This window comes from Xenopus laevis, chromosome 8L, assembly GCF_017654675.1.
Source record: "Xenopus laevis strain J_2021 chromosome 8L, Xenopus_laevis_v10.1, whole genome shotgun sequence".
In the NCBI taxonomy this organism is placed as follows: domain Eukaryota; kingdom Metazoa; phylum Chordata; class Amphibia; order Anura; family Pipidae; genus Xenopus; species Xenopus laevis.
In genome coordinates, this window is record NC_054385.1 from 52,636,612 (window position 1) to 52,661,125 (window position 24,514).

At 35.9% G+C, this 24,514-nt stretch overlaps 1 protein-coding gene across 3 annotated transcripts in view; it reads right to left on the reverse strand.

Moving 5' to 3' along the window:
- LOC108698445 (protocadherin-11 X-linked) overlaps positions 1–24,514 on the reverse strand; it is an 826,544-nt gene that overhangs the window by 365,789 nt on the left and 436,241 nt on the right. For 2 of the 3 annotated variants that reach the window (XM_041572768.1, XM_041572767.1), the window contains one exon: positions 3,723–3,794. The exons of the other annotated variant lie outside the window; for it this stretch is intronic. In XM_041572768.1, coding sequence (XP_041428702.1) covers positions 3,723–3,794 — 72 coding nt within the window. The remainder of the gene's footprint in view (positions 1–3,722; positions 3,795–24,514) is intronic. 3 annotated transcript variants of the gene reach the window in all.

A 24,514-nucleotide genomic window follows, 5' to 3' on the forward strand; every position in this document is an offset into this window, starting at 1 on the left:
GATTAATATGTTGATCATGTTTAAAGTTGTCCACCTTCTCTACTTTATTTTGTATGTTTCATTATTAAAATGCCTACGGTAGTTTGGTTAAATATTTCAATGACATTCATTAAATAATTAATGTGAGATTGCATGAATAGTTCTCTTACTGACAGTAATGGGATCTGAAGGGAGATATCCATCTTCTGTACAGTGTTATGGATGGGATAATCATTTCTGGAGGGTTGGTGTAAGGTATACTCTATGAAGAACATATGTGTGGGTGGAGTACGCATCAGTCTCTTTCCAAACATGATAATCACTTCCATGATCAAAAGTCAAATGCATTTTCAGATTATAATACGCAGGTGCATTTCTGAATATACCAACAGCATAAACTGCTAATAACTACTAGAATAATATTAATACTGAAACATGCTCCTAGATATTATGGTGCAGACCACAGACCATATGATAATAACAAAAGTTTGATAGAGGATAATGAAATGCTTCCAGAGACATTAATAATGTATATAAAGAGCTTTTAGGGGTTTAAAGAAAACAAAAAATGTAATATAGAAATTGCAATTGTGATTATGTTTGGCTTTATCATTTTTACTTGAATGAATTTCCATTTAAAACTATTTGGATAACACCAAATTCAGTCTTTTCCTAACATTGTTAAAAGTCTTGCTATTAAATAAATTGACCTCTAGTGAGCCTAAGTTTATTGGAAATTTGTGAAGTATGATTTCCTCATGGACATATAGAACTACAGCAGTGCTTACAGCAAATAAGTCTGAATTGTCCACAGGCAAACTACATATTCATGCAAAACAAATCTAACAAAATATAGGACAAATTTGAGTTAATGAAGTATACAAATACTAATTAGGTCATGGGCAGCAGTGATTAGTAGTGATGGGTGAATTTATTCACCAGGCATGAATTTTTGGTGAATTTCCACATTTCGCCACCTGCGAATTGTTTTACAAAATTGCTGCAAAAATTCACAGGCGAAAATATTCGCTGCAACAAAAAAGTCGCTTGTGTAAAAATAATTTTGACACCCATTGACTTTAATGCATTTGGAAAAAAAGTTGCACATGTAAAAATTGTCGCTCATGTAAAAATTGTCGCCGGTCAAAAAAATTTGGCGCCCATTGACTTCAATGCGTTTTGCTCAATTTACGCAAATTGTTTTGGAGTTTAGAGAGTTTTTTAGAGAAGCGAAACGGGACAGATTCGCCCATCACTAGGGATTAGCACTGCAGATAATGCCCTGGTTGGAATCAAACCCAAGACCCTAGCATTTTGTTACTGGGTTCAATTTCATCCAAAGGATTATTTCCAAACAGTTCTCCTCTTGTCTGTATGAGTTACCTTCTACAACTATATAAAAATGCACACACAGGGAGTGGGTTTTGGTGCAGAAACATAAAAATTATGCATTTTTGCACCAATATCTGTCAGCCGATGCCACATCATTAGCCTAACTAATGCGACTGGATATTGTACTTGTGTGCACTGAATAGACCTTAGAGTTTCCACTTGGTCAGGTGCTGATGTGAATGTTCAACAATCTCTATTTCAGCACTGCAAAAAGAATTTAAAAAAATTATAAAAATCCAACCTTAAACTCAAACATCCAGTTTGTTCGCCTATTTTGCGAAGAAATTACTTTACTTTGTGGTTTCCCAATAACTAGTATTTCTGGTTTAGATATATTTGCAAATTGATACAGTGATGAAGATTGCTTAGTCTACTGATGATTCACAGGGAACAACGGCACAGGTTATGGAGGACTGCAATGGGCTGCTTGTGGCAATATTAATACATTTATAGTTCCTTTATTTTGACAGTTCCCTGTTGTCCATGCAAGGCTAGAGGAGGTTTTTATTTTACGCTTTATGGGAAGTCTTATTAAAATGATGCATCTCCGATAAAGGTGGTCAGATAAAAATATATCTTCTTCCAAAATGAATGCAATATCTTCAAATGTGTTATTAGTGGACGATCAAATCCCTGAGCTAATGTGAAAACCTGCTCCCAAGAGAAATGTAATTTATTTTTGTAGCATTGTAATTTCAATGCAATGATCATAAAACAGTAACTTGCATGAGCAACCATCCTTACACCACACAATGGCTAATGAAAAAATTCTTATGACCAAGCATAAGTCAAACAGCAACTCCTGACTAATCTGATTTTCTGCTACAAAAGGTGATCTGATCTGTTCTGTGGAATATTGCTTTTGTTTCTATGTGACCACCAACAATACAAATGTCATTCTTTTGAAGCAAACATGCAGGACACTGTGACAATGAAGTGTATTTCTTTGGAACAAGGTATGAACTTTCCAGGCACTTTTTGCTAACAACATACACACTAAAGCAATGAATTGAATAAAAATAGAACAACAAAAAAGAAAACTGCTTTAAAAAAAAAAAAAAAATGATTTACTTTTATATATGTCATACATACCAGTACACACCTATTAACAGAGTAACATCTTAAGGCTCATTTACTATTGCCCTAGGCACAGGTACAAGGTACTTAACTGGCCCTTAGGAAGCATGCACTGAAAACTTGCACCTGGTGCAATAGTACGGCACAAGACAAACTTTGCTGAACTATGTCCTGCATCTTGTGGCCCTTGCTGTTTCATAGTATGCATATTAGAATGGCACACAAGCTAAAGGGCATTAGACTCGTTTGCCTTTGCTGAAACACAGAAGTGCTAGCTTTAAAGAATTTTGTTGAAGCTTACAAATTATACTCCAAGACTTGACACTGTGACAGACAAAATGTAGACAAAAAAAAAATAACATACACACCAAAAGAAGGCAGAACTTCTTTATAGCAGTATTGCCATCAGTAAACCCATATGCAATGTTCCTCAACCAGTGGCTCGCGATCAACATGTTGCTCAACAACCCCCTTTTATGTTGCTCCCAGTGGCCTCAAAGCAGGTGCTTATTTTTGAATCACTAGCTTTGAGGCAAGTATTTGTTGCATACGAATAATTATGCTGCCAGTTCACATAGAGGCTACCAAATGTCCAATCACAGCACTTATTTGGTACCCCCAGGAACATTTCCCATGATCGTGTTGCTCCCCAACTTTTTTTTATATTTGAATTTGTCTCACAGATATACTGTAAAAGGTTGGGGAGCCACACCCATACACAGAAGGAAACTTTATTACATCAATAAATAGGACAATTTCTGTTGGCTCACACAAATCTCTCATTCTTCTAAACTATTGCCTCACACAAATCTCTCATTCTCGCGGTCACCTCCACTATCAATGAGTGTCATAGTAACACACCTCCCATCATTTGAATTTTTTAAAAAAAGCTCAAATTTAGTAGTCTGCCCCAGTCGTGTTTAGTTATAATCCAGAAATACCCCAAACCCACACAAAACACAGTCCACAGTACTGGGTGTTGCCATTTGGGACCTTTGAGTGTTGTGTATCCAGCAAAGGGTGAATAGAGTTTGACCAGAGGATATGCACTTTCAACAGTGAGATGAAGGGGCCTATTTATCATTCTGGGTAAAAAGTGGAGAGAAACATTACTGGTGATGTTGCCCAGAGCAACCAATCAGCAATTAGATTTTAACAGTTAGAAAACAAAAGCAAAGATCTGATTGTTGCTATAAGCATCATCACCGGTAAAGTTTAAATCCACTTTTTACAACATATGATAACTAGACCCCTCAATTGTATATCACACTTACAGTTGGTTGAATCCATGTTTCCAGGTTTGATTCTTTTTGAGGACTTTGAGGCTTTGCCGCTTCCTTAGCATTCTAGAAAAAAGTGACAACATTTTTTTTTAAGAAATGTATAATCTGGATAGTGTGCAGTATTTCAGTTTTATTAATTCTGCAAAATCACCTTAGGAAACGTAAGATTTCCCGTCCACTGATCTGTTTAAGATAAAAACTTAATTCAGCATTCTTAAACTTTTTCACATTGTATATGTCTTTAGTGTAGGGTTAAAGAAATTGAAAAAGAAATTGGGTTGAAGGTGGGTTGGTACAGATGCAGCCACTTTGGTTTGTCTGTTTGACACAGAATAACTAAACACAGATATCCCATTTATCTCATTTAACACAGAAAACTGTGTCACAACATCCCATCTAATTAAAGCATTCACCATTGTGAACAATGGGGCTTTGATATGCTAATGAAAAGGTTAAATGCATTAAATGAGTTAGGATGACTTTAGATAACACAGTTTCTTCAATTAACCCTGAGTCATGACGCATTTAACTCACAAATCCAAGTGGCTTCATCTGTAATTGTGTTCAAGGTTACAATAGCTACACAACAATATACCTTATTCTCAGAATAAAGCATATAACAACTGGATGGCTTATAACAAAAGGTTGTATTGCCTAAATGTGTCACATGTGCCTACTTGCTGCCCCCCACCCCACACTAATAAAGCGCCAAAGCAATCAGCAGTTTATTAGTGAAGGCAACTGCTGGTCTCTGTGCTACAAAATGAAGTGCAGATGTCTGCAGGTATTTGAACACTCCTGAACACAGCATGCAAAGTACACAAAAATTGCAATTGCTCTTAAAATTGCACTTTGCACACTGTGTTTGGGTTATAAAATGAGCCCTTATGAAGTGCAATTTTGAGCATAATTGCCATGTTTTTTTCCCCCCTACAATACAGCATTTCTCCCCAGAATCATTATAGAGGGGAGATGCCTATAAATGAGCCCTTATGTTACTTGATATCATTGTCACTGCTAGTTCTGAATCATAAAATATTGTAGCAGGAGCCAGTAGACCCGTGAAGAAGAAGTATGCAAGGCATTGTGGAAACTAGAGTCTTTTCTGGAGTAGAACTAGCTTCTAACACAGTGTTTCAAAAGTCAGACCTAGCAGTGAAGAAAGAGGAAATAGGGTTGATTTATGTCCGCAAGTGCAATTGTGGTCTGGCAAATTCCTAGCAGTCAATTGCACATGAAATCCCTCTTAGTAAACTGATTTGCATCAAAATGGGTTCCTTGCACTCTGTATAGTTGCTTCAGTGCCACTCAGTCCTTCCTGCTTCTGTTTTTAATCAAATTCTCCTGTGCCTATTGATGCATGGGGACCCCAGAGCCACTGCCACCGCCTGACCATGTTATAGCTCCAGGGTTCCCTTTGCACCCAGCATCAATAAAAGTAGCATAATTGTGCTGAAAGAATCTGATACAGACATAACACCCACACTGAACAGGTGCACATCCACACATTGCAACAGCAAATTGCACCAATGTGCAGTTGCATTCATTTTGGCAAATTGGAAGCAACTGTGCCAGACACAGAGCTCAGTTACATCTGGTTCATTGTCCTATTGCAACCACTGGATGACACTGGTATTTTGGGAAAAAAACTGCATTGTGGAGGAAAAAAACATTTGATTGTGCTTGAAATTGCACTTTGCTCAGTGCACTTGCAGAAGTAAAAATATTATTTCTAATAGTCTAATATTTTAATTCTAAATAAAATTAAATTGAATTCTAAAAGTATAACATGTTAACTAACATATATTGGAAACTTTATTAACATTACATTTTCTTTTACTATTGCAAAAAAATATTTAGGGTGGGGCTCTCCTTTTTGGTTTTCACCTGGTATTGAGTGGTATGATTTCTTAGCCTTTCTTTTTTGGTGTAAAATAAATTCTACAAATATACAATACGCCTGCTTTTTTGCACAAAATTACTTCTGTAGAATAAGAACGCTGTCATTTAAAAACATAACTTCCAACAATACTAAAACTATGTATCATATAGTATAGGAACCTGCATGTACAATAAATAAAGGAAAGAATGTACTGTACATAGGCCTGCCCCATCACCTGTTTCAAGCACCTTACATACAAACAACGCTATGCTTCATATTTTCAAAAATCATAGCTTTTGATGAACCATTAAAACCATCTCTTCTGAAAACACATTGACAAGCCTTGTATTACTCTGCATATCAGTCACTCACCTAATGCTATATAATATTCCATGATTCCCTTTCTCTTAAAACCCCTTGACCAATCTTTTCTAAGAAGCACTTATGGTGAATACAAAAAACCTGTCTTGGCTGAAACAATTTTCCTAGGAACCACTTGACCCACTCTGCAGATACAAATGACTATAGTTAGCAATAATTAGTTTTGAACTACTTAACCCACCTTGTCAACTCATTTGACCTTCTCTGAACGCATCAGTCACCAATGAAATCAGCATATTTTGTTTGTAACTAACATCTGCATATTTTTTAATCAAAGTTTATACAGTATCTCCCTGCAGTACAATTAATATGCTTATATGGCAGCTACTTACATCCACCTTTAGTGGTCCACCATTATCTTCATTGATGGACCGGAGGATGGTCCATTTTTTCCCTGCTCCATTTTTAAGGAATTGTTCACTGTAAAAATATAAACTAGATACATAGATAGACTGTGCAAAAAAAAAAAAAAAAGGTTTCTAATATAGTTAGCAAAAATGTAAAATTTGTAAAGGGTGGAGTGACTGGATGGGTCATTTTCTTTTGAATCTGTCCTGCAGGCTAAGGATTAAAAGCAAACTAACTGAACAGTTATGTCCCATGTGGCCCCCCTTTCAAGTCGCTGACTAACTCAGAGTTAGAGAGAAGTAAAGCAAGTTCAGCTCTGGCTATTATGTTTTACATCCAGTACTTCAGCCTTTGTAGATTGGCTAACTATGTTGGAAACATTTCTATATTGCTCAGCCTATCTATTTGCCTAGTTTTTATTTTTACAACAAACAATTGCTTTAAAATTCTCTTTCTTTCTATCCTTCCACATTTTCTTTAATATCTTGCTTTTCCCTTCTCTGTTCCTTCTGTCTACAGTTCTCCACTAAACCCATTTTATCCAGGTATTATTTCCTGCTTTTCTAAGGAGCATTCCTTTTCTTACACCCTCTTTGTCTCCCTCCTTTAGTGGGTGCATTGTCACCAAGTTTCATCACGTGTGTGCCACTGATTAGCGTATGTGAAAAATTTATATTTTAGTGAGATTTTTCAGCTTACATTACATTAAAGGGACTACATTCACTACAGGCACTAAACATAGGAGAGATACTGGAGAACAGACAGAAGTTCTTGCATTGCCTGGCCCATTCGCTATTCCCTTATATGTCATGTTTTTTGGGGAGCTAGCTATGGTACTATTCCTGTGCCCATAGCTAACAACTAAGCTAAGTCTGTTGTTGTGGATATTATTAGACATGGCTTCTGATTGCAGGAGAAAGGAGTTTAATGGGAGTCTCTTATTTAAAAAAATGTAATCATCCTACCTGTGAGATTTTGTGAGATGCTCTCACACAAGAAGAGTGAAGATAAAAAAGTCTAATTTATTTTTATCTAGTATACCGTTTATTTGCCCATTTTATATCCTGTTTTCCTTTGGCTGATGGTTAAAGATAATTTTTATTAGGTAATGGTGTTAGTGGTAAAATTTACTAACAAAGGAATATGAGCATTGCTGATTGGTAATGAATTGTTTCCTCCTACAGCAAATGCGTACGTGCCTCCAGAGCTTTGGGGTTTGAAATGAATGATTATTGCACCAACAAAATCAGAAAGTTAATACTGCATCCTACACTTAGAGACAAAGTCACTAATACCAACCAATAAACCAATCTCCAGAGTATTATATTGCAAAAAGAAATGCACACTTCATTAACATTGGTTCCATCAATTGATTTTAACATGTGCACATCAGCCTATGTTTTCCAGGCGGCCTCAAGTCACTCTGGTGGCAGATCATATTATAGGTCCTTTCTCACTAAAAGGCTTTTTATTTTATAAAATAAAGTAAAAAAAAAAGTAAGTATACTTCTATCTGGATCTTGCAGTTCTTTGTTTATTATCTGTTTTGTGGACTCACTGAGGAGGGTTAATAATATTTTATGAAAAACATAGTATAAAAGATGAGCAACTTAGAAATCAGAACATGAATGTATGTTTATTGGATACTAGAGGCATCTGTGCTTTGTGAATGTGTATGTTTTACAAGAAATTGTTATAAGTTGTCCCTCCTATGGCATATATAGTTCAACTGACATACCATAGACCTTGTATATTACTGTTAGCTTCTTATACAATAGGGATTTGTGAAAGGAACTATGGAAGCTTGTGGCCAGCCTGACAGAGATAGTGACAGCTCAGGTACGGCTAAACCCACAAGCACAAATAGTAACATTTTCACAGAATATAGAAGAAAAGCAGTAATGAATGATTATACAGCTACAGCTTAATACACAAATAAAAATGTAAAAGGTTATTGTGCTTGTTAACTACTAAATAAATAAAAACTGTACTGGATTTGTAAAAGGTTATACAATTTAGTAAAGGCAAATGTATTCACAAAAATTAAGCCTATACAGTAAACAAATCTACCTCTAGAAGAAACAAAGTAGTAGATAAAAAGGATTAAAAATTAATACAGCGGAGCAAAGGGTAATAGTTCTTGAGCTTTGTCACAAATGTCTGCGCTCAGTCTAATGTCGATTGGGGTGAGAATAATTATGAAAGCATGGATTGGAAAATTGGTTGTCACTTCCTTCTCCCTACTACGCTGGGCGCTGGGTTAGGGAAAAAGGCATTTCAGTCTGTAAGTAGTTACATCAAACAAAATAAGTGTAACATTCTGCCTAGTGTTGAACCAGTGACCTGGTGTTTTCATGCGTTCTGCATTGACACTGCCCTACATGAGCAGGCAGCTATGGTTCTGGTTAACTGCTATTGCTATCCTTGTATTTGCAAGTGGGCATGGCTTATTTCACCTGTTGCTAGTCTGGACCAGGTGATCGGTGTAGGTCATTAGGCTGGCTATATAACGCCCTGCTATGCACTGACTCATTGCCCAATGTAGGTCAACTCTGAGATAGTTCCTGGGTGAGCTCTTGACTAGTGATGGGCAAATTTATTCGCCAGGCGCGAATTTGCGGCAAAATTTTTTTTTCGAAAAAACGGACGCCGGCGCCAAAAACGGGCGCCGGCGTCAAAAACGGGTGCCGGCGTCAAAAACGAGACGCCGGCGCCGTTTCGCGAATTTTTCGGCGCAAATTCGCCCATCACTACTCTTGACCTGATTTACTGTTCCTGACTCTTGCTTGTCCTTGACTTTTGTGGATTCACTGCCTGAACTGACCTTGCCTGACTACTCTTCTGGATCCTGATTTTGTAATGTGCTGTCTGTTTGGTTATCAATCACAGCCTGTTCCACAACTACGCTTACTCTTTACCATTTTTCCTGTCACACGTTCCGGCTCCCTTGCCTGCCCAGAACTCTCGCCTTAGTTCTCTCACTTTAAGATCTGGAAGCATCCGAGTAGGGAAGGGCTCCTGCCAATGTGAAAGGCAGCTGTTATTGGTAGAAGCATGAGTTGTAAATTGAACCATGTTGTTTATTCTGGGTTTTGGGATACCAAATGTGACAATATGGTATGAGCATCCTTAATCCAATACATAGCATAGGTTAGAAGCAGGGGGGGGGCAAGGATATTTTCTCAATCTTAATTCTGTCCAGAATTGTTATTTCTCATGATTTAACCAATAGGCATAAAGTATAAAATATGCCACACTTTTTAAATCTAAGTTACACGTTCCAGTGCATTCTTTCTAACAGATGCCATATGCATTTAAACTAAAAATTTACAAGCATATTAGTATAAAAACATGTTAACTAGGTAAAAAAAGCTTTTTTGGGTACTTTTGGCACCAATGCTACTTAAAGAAACTTTATACGAATAGAATTTCTAAAATAATACAAACAAATTAAGACAAATAATCAACCTGGGTAGAATCATTGAAGCAATTATGTTTTGTAAAATGTTTATAGAACATTTATATAGTTGCCTAGTGAATTTAGGTTGAAAAAAGACCAGTTCATTAGGGTCAACCCCTCCAAATTTAACCAAGTACCTATACATACTTACATGTTGCCAGAAGCTAAAGTATTTGGGTAACTGAATGAATTTGAGAAACTGGGCTTTTCCCAGTGCAGTGAGATATGTAACATTAGAGCTAAGCATTTTTAATAAACATATGAAAAATAGAAATACATCTGCATAATATCAAATGAGGTAGACAAAGAAAGCCTCATAATTTAATTTACCCTTGTAGTCCCTGTTTAATGCTGTATCACTGACATTTTTATGATATGTTCATATGCCATAAAGCATTTCTATGGCTGCTTAGTCATCTCTTTTTAGATAAGTGGTGGTACAGGGATTTCATTATCAGCATAATTAGTCCTGCTGGTTTTTGGGGACTAAAGTAAGTATTTGAAGACTCATTAATGAGTAATGCACTTATTATAACTACACATATTCATGAAACCAGTTATTCTAATAATTATATAGTAGAAGATCAAAGTATTTACAATTGCCTTTTCAGTATTTTTAATATTAAACAACAGGTTGCTTTTACAATATAGATGCAAATGCATCTGTATATACTTATATACTTATTTGGATATATACCAGAGAAAACAGCTGCTAGCCTTTAAAATACTTATTTATTCTCTACAGGTAGAAATATGAATTCAGAACAAAAATCACGAGAAACAAATAAATGATTTGTCATCTATAAACCTTATAACTAGTGATGCCGGTGGCCATTAAAGTCAATGGGTGTCCATTAATAGTCGCCTTCGATGATTCCGTTGCCGGCGTCAAAAAAGCTTTGACAATTAGAAAATTCACCAGCAAATTTTTGCAGTAGATTTGCGTCTTTATTTGCCTGGCGGCAAAATGCTGCCGCAAATTTGCGCCTGGTGAATACTTTCGCCCATCACTACTTATAACATGACTCAGGGAAAAAGTATTTATTTGGTTTAAGACCATGGCCCACAGACTACTTTTCATAGATCAATCTGGGCATTATTAAGAAAAAACAGACTAAGAATTAGTACTGTGAACAATAATATAAAAAGTACCTTATTATTGAGACATGGCGTGTGTTATCTGTCCTTGAATGAGGGGAGTTAATTAAGATAAAGTGCAATGGTCAACATCTGAAGCTGAAGACAACCAAACAATTATTGTTAAATTTAATTGTTGCAGTATAGTATGTGCTTAGGATGTTGCTATTAATGAGCAAATTAATGAGTTTCTAATTATAGGAAAGGAAAGAAGATGGGTTAGAGATCAATTACAGACAATCAGTTTCAGAAGTGGCAGATTTTGTACAATTGCTCATATTAGAAAATGTCACGCTCTTAACAACGTCCTATAAATATGGTTTTCACTGAACAAAGATACCATTCTATGTAGTGGTTAACAGGTAATTACTACATGTTTTATATAAGTATAGTAACATTTTATTTCATTGCTGGATAAGAGAAGTTTGTGGGCAAAAAGCTCAAGTTAAATTGTGTAATACTTATGCTATACAAAGTCTGGGTATTAGTTAAATGGTTGCTTTAGAGCTTTAGTTTTTCACTTTTAATGCTCTATGCTGTATATAGCTAAAGGTAAAGGTGTTTCTTCTTTGATGTAGAAGTCAAACAAGTAAAGTTGCTATTGCTTAGCAAAAATAAAGCTTCATGCAAAGGACTGTTGGTTATTATAATCAAGAAAAATAATGATACTGCAGAGACCTCCCTTCAAGAAAATCTGATGTGTAAATCTGTGGGTCATTGCTGTCACTTACTGACCTTGGTTGTTCTTGTAGACAGACGTTAAGTCCTTTATTCACTAAGACCTACAGTAATTCAAAGTTTGAATTTTAATTTTAAGAAGATCCAAAGACAATAATGTGTTCCTAGTCATATTTTATTTGCTTTGGTGATCACAGATCAGATATTCACTTACTGTAGTATACATTAATGAGCTGACAACCACTAGTATGATCAAATACAAGGAACACGTAATATATGGACGAGCCAATAGCCTCCAGAATTTAAAAGAAAATGTAAAAAGCAGTGGGTGAACACGAGTGATGGGCGAATTTGGGCGTTTTTTGTCAGCTGAAAATGCGCAGGCGTCCGAAAAACCAGACGCCGGCGTCCATTTTTTTTGACGCCGGCTAATTTTTGCAGCAGTTTCGCAAATTTATTCGCTGGAGGCGAATCGCGCCAATTTGCCAATTCGCGCCTGTCGAATAAATTCGCCCATCATTAGTGAACACTGAGAGGCACATTTACTAAGGGTCGAATATCAAGGGTTAATTAACCTTCGATATTCAACCATCGAAGTAAAATCCTTCAACTTCGACTATCGAAGTCAAAGGATTTACCACAAATACTTTGATCGATCGATCAAAGGAAAAATCGTTCGATCAAACGATTGAATCCTTCAAAACTAATGATTCAATTCGATTTTAATCCATCGATCAAAGGATTTTCGTTTGATCAAAAAAACCTTAGAAAGCTTATGGGGAAGGTCCCCATAGGCTAACATTGGTGCTCGGTAGGTAATCAAAGTTTTTTTTAAAGAGACAGTACTTTGACTATCGAATGGTCAAATAGTTGAACAATTTTTAGTTTGAATCGTTCGATTCGAAGTCATAGTAGAAGGTCGCAGTAACCTATTTGATAGCCGAAGTACCCAAAAAAAACCTTCGAAATTCAAAGTTTTTTTAGTTCGAATCCTTCACTCGAGCTTAGTAAATGTGCCTCATACTGTATAATACAGTAGAACCCCCATTTTATGTTTTTCAGGGTACCAGGAAAAATTATGTAAAATCTGGGAAAACGTAAAATCAGGAAAATGTGTTAAAGTAACTTTTTCTTCCAGTACTGAAAGGATTTAAGCACAGGAGTCCATTTTACTTTGATATACAATATTTACTGTGTTAATAGCAAGGGTTATGCATTGCAGCATTAATGTTACACTATGGAGGGCATGTGCAAGGCCTCTCTGTCAGTCACATACACAATGTAAAGCAATAAGTGATTGGTGCAGGACTGTATAAGGGGCAGGCTAATTGGAATTGACTATTTACAGGCAGAACCATGGCAAAATAAACATTTGGTTAGTATTTTAAACATTTATTTCACAAATAATAATAATCATAGAGAAAAAAAAGCAGTTTTCAGGAAAAAACTTTGATGTAAAATCCGGGAATATATTACTTAAAATCATGGAAATGTACCCATTGAATTGCATTATAAATTGGTGGGACCCCAAATAAAAAATGTAAAATGCGGGAAAACTTAAAAATCAGGGTAGTTAAAATCAAGGTTTCACTGTATTAGTGTTGCTCATCAATGGGTTCCCTACATTTCATTAGACTAGCCCCCAGAATGAGGATACTTATTATCAGTTCAATAATATGTAATCAAAGTGCTGTTAGTGTGTCCACAGCCAGAAAGTAATTATATATACTGTATTTTTATATATACAATATATATATATCTATATATATCTATATATATATATATATATATATATATATATATATATATATATATATATATATATATATATATATATATATATATACAGTATATTTTCCAATATAAAGCACCACCATTTAAATCATCCTTTAAAATGGTTTTTAAATATTAGTTAAATATACTCAGTTTTTAAATATTAGTTAAAGGAACAGGGGGAACTTTCAAAGATTGCCTTTTTCCCAAGATATACTCCACTACACTGTAATTACTAGATCTACTATGGATGCACCAAATCCACTTTATCGAGATTTTATTGCATACCAAATATTCCGTGAAGGAAATATCAGATACTGAATCCAAATCCTTATTTGCATATGTAAATAATTATAATTCAGGGGATAGAAAATATGTTCATAAAAAAAAAGTGGCTAGTATTTGGCTGAATCCCGAATTAAATCTGGGATTTGGTGCATCCCTAATGTAAGCATAACTTCCATAGGAAGTTCTGGAAGATAGCTGCAGAACTTTATAATGAAGATAATTTATCTTGGCACCATAACTCTTTCAGAGAATGATCTAATATCCCAAACCAGTACAGCTGTAAATAATGTTGAAATGTTTTTGGGAGAAGAGAGCAAACCAATGGATAAACAGACAGAAATAGACAGATATCCTGATGCAAATATTAAGCAGAAATAAATGCTTAAGCAATATTAAACCTATCTTTTGAAATTTTTTCTAATTTATGGAAAGTACAGCATGCAAGACCTAAAGATTGAATAAAAAGCTCAATAAGATGTATAAACACAAAAAGTGGTGAACTAATTGATTTATTGAGACACATAAATCTATCATAGCTGCTGAGGAAGATCCCTGAGGGAATCAAAACGTTAGGCTAGCTGCCTGTAAGAATAAATTATAGAATTTCCCTTTATACATATTTCTGAATTGATTTGAGGGTGTATGTACAGAGAAAAATTAAAATGAAAAAATATTAAGTATGGGTATGTGTGTGTAAAAAGTGAGAGAGATGCAAGAAGATGTATTTACAAATTATATGGATTTATACATAATAAGGTAGAGACACTTTTGGAGCAGCATTGTACAATTTATACAGACAGAAGTTCTACCTCAGATAAATTAAATAGCAATAAAATTATTGATGTAAAATATTTAATGACATTTCATATTATGCCCACAGCTGACTGCTTCAGTTCAAGTGCATGACTCCTAGTTCAAAGGTTAACCACTTTTTTTAATGACATTTTAGAATTGTGAAGGACCAGTCGCAATATAACCAATTCAGTTCAGAGCTGGAGCAATGTCAAAGGCCATCATTCTATCCAGAACTACTAGTAGATGTGCTCAGTGAAAGGACATTTATCAAATCTAGCAGGATTGAGTTCAGAGACAGTTGTGCCATTTACAAGTGGAATGCTGTGCAATTACGGAAGTAGAAATGTAATAATTTGGAGTTGTGTATATCAATATTGACTTTTTTGCAGTCTTAGGGATGCCTACGGTCTATGTCAAATGCATATGCTCTTCACATGTGATTGTACTTATTTTTTTCAAATTGTATTAACTGCTTTTCAAAATGATTTACTATTTTTTTGTATTAGTACATAAATGAAACTAAAGAACTATAGAACTGGCATCAGTGGCAAATAAAACTCATTATTGACACATTGTCATCTCACAATACGTTTCAGGATTTCAGTGTTTGGTTAAGGTTAGCAAATAAGGTTTTTCGTTAAGTATCAACTGAATAGGCTAAAAAAGGTGACAAGGGCACGGTTATATCAGGGCCAGCAATTCTTAAATATCATGTTTTGTCAGCTGAGAATGTAAAAATATTCCATAAATATGTTCCATACGTTTTTCATAAGTAAAAGGGAAGCCAAAGGGTAAGAGTATCATAGAAAAACAAAGGCATGAATAGTAGTATGTCATGTTATAAAAGCTACATTCTTTATACAGCTTATATTATTCTGAGGTAATTATCATTTATTGCCAGTGTTTCTTGTTTGCTTGGAGAGCCACTGGTGCCCAGCATAATTATGTGAGCCTGTGAACTGCTAACCTCTTATTCCATTGGGCCCATCTGAGAGAAGAAGCTCTGTATAATCTGTGATATACTGGAAGTCATCTTTCCAAGATGCGCCTTACTAGAAGATTTGCAAATTACACACATGGAAATAAATACTTACTGAACTCTGGATAAATAGCTAAAAACCTATGGCAACTTAAAAACTAAAGAGAAAGAGAGTGGGTTCTAAGCAAGATAAAACTGTGACTTAGTAAAAGTAAAGGGCCTGTTGCTATTACAGCCACACTTGCCTACACATAAAAAAACCCTGTAAAAACATGTGTTCATAAGATCTGAAACTAAGACCTAATAAACCCTTTCATTATCATACACCTTCTCTCAGAAAGTATTTGCAATAAAATGGCACCGTTTATTAAATCTTTACCAATATATATCTGCCTCTCAGGTGAAAGATTCATTCTTGACCACATATGAGTAAATCTTAGATTTTTACTTTTAACTGAAAGTATAAGATTTTATATTCATAAAAACAATATGATTTAGGCTATGCCTAGCTAGACTTGGCTCAGTCTTCCCAAAGCTCTATTCATTTTCCATTGAGTGCCATCCCTTTTGGGTCCATGAGTAAGGATGACCCTGTCTAAATCTTGGCTAAAATGTTGAATGAAGGATCTAGAAGGGACCAAAAGTCTGCGTGTTGCAGGTTTAGAGGGATAGGAAACTGTTACCAAACTGTATCTCAGCGAGAACTTAGTCTCAACACTACGGAGGTTATTTACTAAGCTCTAAATACCTGAATTTCCCTGAAATCCAAAATTTTTTTAATTTTTTGTGTTATAATAGGCTTTTAAAAAAATCACGAATTTTTTGGAATTTATTAAACCCCGAGGGCTAAAAATCTCGAATATAAAAACACGGCATCTCAAACCTGTCGAGGTTGCATAAAAGTCAATGGGAATAGTCCCATTGATTTTTGGTTGTGTCTAGGGTTTCGGGAAATTTCACAATGTTTTCGGAGCTTTCGGGTGAAAACTCTGAAAAATTCTGAGTTTTCAGGGAAACCAAGAAAAAAACGTGAAAATCTAAACTTTTCCCGCAAAGGTAATTTTCAGGAAAATGCAATAATAAATAAGCGTTAAAAACCAGAGCGGGTTAGATCAGAGTTTGTAGCAGCAGATACTGAGATAAATTCGGACCTTGATAATTAACACCCTACAAGTTAATAAAAAGTATCACAATAGGCTTCATTGGCTAGGTAATATTCTCTACTTAGACTGGACAAATAAGTATATGTCAAACTTCCCTTTAGCAATACTCAGCTCCATGCTAAATTCTAAAAGAACTGACTAAGCCATAGTTGGGAGCCATTTTGTATGTGTGTTGTTTTACTAATAATAGTGTAGTGTAGTGAATTTCTGGTTGCAGTAAGCTCAGACAGTACACAAATAGTATCTCAGGTGCAGTGTAAAGGCCCAAACTGCTCTATCTCCATACAAAGCAGCCTGTACTCAAACACTAAAATGCAAAGTAAAACGTCAAATGTCAAAATGCAAATGTTAGCTTAGCAAAGGTATACTCCGAATATGACTATTCTGGAGAAACCTATGTAGAGGAACAGTAAATATGTAGTATATTTAAAGTCTCAAGTTTTACTTTAGGGTAATATGGTCCAGCACATCCTGAAGACCCAGGCACACTCCAGTACAGCCTGAAGTCCTGGTCCCAGATGACCCCTGTCAGAAACTTTAGGAGAACTCATTACAATAAGATAAGCTTCCCAATATGTTTTTTATGTATTCAGTGTTACTATTCCAGTAAAAAATGTGATATTGCCTTAATCTGACAAAATATATCTTAAGATGTATATAAACATAGACATATATAAAATTTGATTTTTTTTTTCTAAAACAATAATTTATCGTTTCCAAGTGTCACTTGTTTTCTTATTTAAATTTGGATGCACATTCTTATTATGTTGTACATACTTTGTTTTATTTCCTTAAAAACCTCAAATATATGTCCTACTACTGATGATGCTAATGGATATTGATTACTACTGAAGGAAAAAAAAGCCTGAAATGTAAGAATGTTATGATACTTTCACTGACGCCTTACAGAATTGCTACAGAAGCAATAATGATCTCGTGCAGGACAAAAAAGGAAGGAATCCATAATGAGCAAATGTATTTATTACTGTTATTGATTGAATAATTATCAATCAAAATCTGTTTTTTGGTATCTCTGTAATGGAATTTCTTTCCTACATTACCAATTAAGCTTTTGGGGGTTGTGGTTTAGTGTTCAGATTATTCAGCTCTGAAATTCATTTCAGAGCAGAACCCAAGAATATTGTATGTAAGGGGCATCAAGAGGTGACAAAGAAGGCAGTAATGACCTTGTGAGTTTGGTGACTGTGTAATGCTGTTTAACATCAGTGTGCAGCTTGAAATTTTGATTGCATAAGGTCAAATGAAATTTAAAAAGTAATAGTCCATGAATGTTTAATATGCTCAAGGTTTTTAAAGGCCAAGGAACATTGGGATTTCGGACAATATTTACAGGCTGAAGTCAAGTAAAGTTATCTTAGATGAAAAAGAAAAAACTCTAGCAAGAGCTCACTTGCATATCAGTGAAGGTCAGACAGCAATTCATCTGCATACTATTTATATAATTCAAACATCGTTTTTAAAGAGACAGCATTAACATGTTTGTGTTTTACATGGTACATATTTTGGGGGATGGGAGGTAATTGTCCACAAATTTGAAGTATCACATCTTCTATCTTTTCACCTACACTCAAATGCAAAAGTAAATGTAAATACAGTGCATTTAGCTCTATAAAATGATGTTGCATAAAATATCTCGTAAGTAAAACCCTGCATCATGCAAATAAACCATTTTGATAATAATAAACTTTATTAGTAGTATGCAGGGGCGCTTCACCAATAAGGCGAGCTTTGGCTGTCGCCTCAGTCAGCAGCGCCCCACTAGGTACCAGGGGCGGCAAATATGCTGCTCCTGGTACTTTAAGAGCCGAATTTCCAGTTTTCAAACCGGAAATTCAGCTCTTCTAGCATAGAGAGCGCAGTTAGGCTCTCTGCTCTAGCGTATTGGCCCTCTCTAACGCACTCGTGGACCCCCCCTGGACCCCCTCAGGCTCAAAAAGGTAAGCGCATGTGGGAGGGGGGGTGCGGGAGCAACTGCTGCTGCCTCAGGCGGCGGAGGTGCCTGGATCACCCCTGGTAGTATGTTCTATTGGTTAATCCTTAAAAAACGAATGGCTGTCCCCTGAGATCCTACAATTCACAGTACACACAAACAAATTAAGGGCATACATACAAGTTAGGTCACATGATCCAATTAATGGCGAAAGTTCTATTTTTTACTCTCACAGTTCCTGTTATAGTTAGAGCTTCATTATTTCTGGTCATGTGATCTCTGAGGCAGCACACAGACCATCACAAAATGGTGGTTCAAGATAAGAGATGCAAAAGGTTAATATTTACTTAAATATATAAATTCCAGTTTGGTAATATTCTTTAATATGCCATTTAATATGATATAAACTATCCGTTGCTAAAGTATTCAGTTTGGGGGGGTATAGTTTTCCTTCAAAATAACCCATTACTCACAAACTTTACTTTTTTAATCTAAGCTGTCTTCATATTGAATTTCTACATATAACTAGCAAATTATTTGAAACCAGGCAGAAGCCAAATGGCGAATACATGTACATCTGTTTTCTAAAAACACTATTTTGACAAATTGCATTACTTTATAGATTCTGTTGTGTATTTCTCATTTGGGCGATAAAAAAAACCCCATGAAAGTATGACTGTTCATTCATGTGAATTATAAATCACACATGTGAGCTTACTTACTAGCATGGCAAAAATGCTTGCCTGAAAATGTGGGAAAAATTATTAAGGGAACTGAATTTGACTTAAATTAATTGAGCGTAAGTGATTTATTACTCAGCTGAGACAATATACTTAAGATCATCCTTGCTCTGCACCCTAAGATATGCTTCTAAAATAATCCCTTTAACAGAACAATAATAAATAGTAGAACAGAACGTAAGACAAAATTATTATTCATGTAAAACGAATACATTTTCATTTAAAAGAGCATAAAGGATGTAATTCATTGGGAATTCTTTCTTACTGTGGGCTATGGGAATTGCTGCCATCAATTTTTATTAAAAAAAAAGTGCAGAAAGGTTCATTATGCCCCAATAAAAAGCTTTGAAAACACAGAGGATTAGATATTCTGAGGCATATAAAGGTTTATATTAAGAATTTAAAGGACAAACTAGAACAATAAATAAACTACATTTAATACCCCAATGAAAAAAAACATGAATCTGTGAATGTGTATGAATAGAAATCATATTTTTCATAACTTGTACTTTTTTTCCAGGTTTGACTGTAACTCTACAGTATATACTAGTATACACTCTATTGTCTCTATAATATTGATGGAAGTTAATGTAGCATGCCGTTTTACAGAAAGCCCTTTTTCTTTACACTTCTCTCTTCCTGGTCAGGAAGCAGTAATACACTATGGCAAAGCACAGTAGGAAATGCTCAAACCAAGCAAAAATGTTTCCCACGCAGAATATAAAATGTCTCATTCCTAAATGCTTTCAATGAATCAGAACATGCTTATATGGGAATAAACACTGTTAAGAGTAAAAATCTGCTTGTTCTTTCATCAATCTGTAGTTTATAATTTAGCATGACAATAAAAAAGGAAACATTGCATGGATGAGAAAAGTTCTTTTTCAGGTAACAATATGGTAAAAATGATAGACAAGATTACACCGATCAATTATTTTCTGTTCTGTCAATCAAATATAATGCTACATTTTAAAACAAGTACACCTTATGTGGATCGATGAAAGTGTGAGAGAAGCTGGGATTATATCTTTTCATTTGTTTTTACTCTCATAAAACTTCATATACAAACACCTACAGCTAGCTATGTTAGCAGGCAATTATCTACTGCTAGTACTTATCACAAATTTATCTCACCAATTTGCAAATATATCCCTAAGGTAAATGCTTTTGTAAAAACCATTCGTGAAGAACACTATAGTAGGTCTTTATAGGCATACTAGGAGCTGCCTTTATGGCCACTTACAAAGTGGAATTATATGAAGAACTACAAAGCAAGCAAAAGAGATTCCAATTAAATCTATGTTATCAAAATTAAAGGGGAACTCCACAAAAACATACAGTAACTTAAGCTTTTTGAAAAGTAAACATAATTTCAAGCAACTTTGCAATATACATCAATTAAATATATGCAGACTTTTTGTGATTTTTAATGGTTTGGAACAGTTCCCTAAGCCTAGCCCCCTGCTCTCCTGCTGATCTGTATGACTACTTTGCTGAGTTGTCTGACTACTGTTACTTTGTATCAACAGCCAGTTGTCCTCAGCCTGCATCCTCCAAACCCCACAATTTCCACATATGTGATTTCAATAAGGAATGGAACATCACAGTGCAATGCATTATTGGTTATGTAGTTCCTGCATGCTGTCTGTAAACTGTGGAGAAGTTGTTACAATTTGTAACATCAGTGTTTAGTCCCTCCTTCCCTGCCAGGATTTCAAATGATGCAGAAAGAGAAGAACTGTTAAACAGCTGGATTTCAGCATAGAAAATGGCATTTATTCATACTTTTTGAAGAGACAGGTAACTGTGATGGATATATTAGGGGTTTAGGGTTAGGGGTATCAATTTTTGGTTTGGAAGCCGGAGTTCCCCTTTAAATTAGAAGAAGAGTACTGTGTGAAACTGTATGTAGATCATAATTTTACAAAAGTAAAAGCCCAAAGACTGCAATGTATTGTGCAAAAAATGGCCTCTTTGCGAAATTTTCGCTAATTTTTGGTGAAGCAATAGATTCACTCATCCCTATTCAACAGGTAAAGAAGTAAGAGAAAATTAGGTTGTGGATGCATATTATGAATAAGAACAGTTTTCAGACTTATGAGTCATTGACGAAAGCAGCAGCATGTGCCGTTGCGCTAAAATGGATGCAAATGCTGTGCTTATTTACTCTATTCCAAACACAATACTTGCACTTCTGTATGATTCCACCAAAGGCTATTGCAGCTGAGAGCAATGCCATCCTGAAGGTTGTGGTAATTCCAGGTCCCCACAACAGCTTGTGTCAAAAGGCACAACAGACTTGCCATAATAATAACATGCAAATTACATATTAGCACTGAGAACCAATAGTAATAAATCAACTTACATCTGATTTGCTACCACGTGGATGCACAATTGTACTTCCTCTTTGGCTTAAGATCATCCATAGGAGAGTCAGATAATACTGAGCCAGACTAGGTGAGTATGTGATCCTTGCTAGGAGTAGACAATGAGGCAGTGGAATTTTATTAGCTCACTCTAGGAGTGAGCGTTAGATAGGGTTAGCTAGCAGGGGCAGACGAGGGGTTTAGATTTGGGGTACTGCTCCAGGGGGGTTTGTATGCCAGACAGGGAAGGGAGTGTGAAGGGACTAGGGCACTTGCAGTTGTGGCCCACAGTTTGGAGGAAGCTTGTACACTGTATAAAGATAGCACAGAGATAATAATACTCTGACTCAGCATTTCTACATGACAGGGGTCCAAGAGGATTCAGGGTAGACACACTGTAAGAGTATATATGATAGAGGGATCATGAGAGGATTCAATGAGAAGAGTATGTAAATAACTTTATTTTAAAATTAGTGAAACGGCGAAAAATTCGCAAAACGGCACCGGCATCTAATTTTTGATGCCAGCGTCCGTTTTTTTTTCACGGCCATTTTGTGAATGTATTTGCCAGCGGCGAATCGCGCAAATTCACCGCAAATTCACGCCTGCCAAATAAATTCGACCATCACTATTGTTAATTTATAAGTTCCTGGTCAAACACAAGTCCTGTCTGCCCCTGTGAACCTGTGAGAACTGCTAATAAATGTTTGCCTTGGTTCATCACAACTGTAGAAGTCAATGGAAGAGGAACCTATCTCGATTTGAAGTTAACATGGTCTGCACTGGTTTTAGCCTGCAAATCCTGGTTTTTGGGTAAAAACTTGAAAAAAGCTATTCAGGAAAAAGAAAGAAAAATTTGTACTGTTGGAGTTTTCTCTCTATTTTATCTTGTTAATACATAAGCTAAAATTGGATAGTGTCATAACTATAAAGGAAGCAGTACTGTGGTTGGTCTGGATTATGGGGGCTAGTCCCTCCACCCTAGATACTCTCTTACCTACCCTGGAGTATGGTAGGGGCCCGAAGGCTCAGACACGAGTAGCGAACCTATGAGAAAGCCTAGGCTTAAGGGAAGGTGTTCCCGAAACGCGTAAGGATTATGTACCTTTGCAGTACTCAACACTAAAAACCTGTTTTTTACCGGAGTGCCGTCCTCCTGTTCGTATATTTAACCTAAGAGAAAGCACCAGTCCAATAGATCGGGGTACAGGCAAGGATTTAGAAAGAGAGTGGTCAAGTCCAGGCAATATGGTCGGTTCAGGCAGCAAGGGTTCAGTAAACAGGAACAGGCAAGGATCAATACACAAAGTCAAGATAATAACACTAGAAGCGCACCCAGGAACTCAAAAGGAAGAATCTATTGTAGGGCAAGGTGAGCAGTGTCTCAGCGTCTTTTAGAGACCTCCTTTGGCGCCAAAATTAGACGCAGTAACATCATGACGCTGGCGTCCTCACGCATGCTTTTTCTACGCTGGCGTCCATTCCGACGCTGATGATTCGACGCCGGTGACCAATCCAACACCGGCGCCTCGTTTGACGCCGGTGTGATGTCACCGAGCTTCGACCAGGAGGAACCACATGGAGGACGCCGCCATCTTGGGACGCCAGGTAAGATTTCCTTACAGGGAGAGGGAATGCAAGCAGGCAGGTGCATTAGTTAAGGGTAGAGCATTGCACTATAGATGCACTTATAAAAAATAGATATTCTCTAGGGCTCTCCTGAACTCTCTGCAGTGTGACATTAAAGGACGTATTTCTAAAGAAAAAAAATGGTGGAAAATAAAAAGCACATTAATAGCATGACAAGAATAATCCATTAAAAAGAGCTAATCAGAGTGAATATGATGGTGTGTAGGTTAATACACCAGTCCAATGATGCAATTAATGCCTTTGTTTTTACAATGGCACAAATTCAGATGGCAAACAATTTGTGGCATTTGAAGTGGTGCTAAACGAATACAAGTTTATTTTATTTTTATTTCTTTTGCACGATTTCAGACCTGTCACGATTTTTCAGGAATCGAAATTGAATGGAAATCTTAAAACCCATTTAAGATTTTTCATAAATGTATTCCCAATGGTGCAAAAAAACTAGTTTTTTTTTTTCTCATCACAATTACACAAATATCGATTATGTCCTTAAGTGTATTTCATCCCTCTCCTTTTATAATGTGAAATACTCTAAGGTAAAATTCCAGGGATTGAGGTCAGTCTGCCTTTATTTTATGTTTTTTCAACATCGAGTATATGCAGAGTATAGAAGAAGAATATAATACACAAGAGCCATGAATATCCTGTGAATGATATCCTTATAAACGTGCTTAGTGACATCATTGGTTATAATCTGAGCTTATTGATTTCATTTATGTCACATGATTCACTGCAACTTGTGTATTATAATAAATACAGTACCCCCTGTTGCAAAATATAAGGATATTAGAAGTCTCCTTGGAGTTCCATGACCTATATAAAAGCACTTGGCCCTCGGCCTTGTGTTTTTATATGGTGATGGAACTTCTCTGTAACTTATAATATCCTTATATTTTATAATAGGGGGTACTTTATACACTGTTACTATATTACTGTTATATGTTGAATGGTAAGGACAATAGTAAAAGTTATTTACAATAAGTGGCATGGTGGGTGGATCAGTAGAAGAGCAGAATTGCAGATTTGCACAGAGCTATAATATAGCAAACTAAGTAGGTTTATTTCATCAAGCCAAGTAAAATCACAAAGCAGATTGCTTCAGCTATCTTATATAGCGGCGGCTGTGCGTGTGTCTCTGCCTGTCTCATTGTGTCTGTCTCAGCTCAGGTTACCATTAATTAAAGTTTCTCCT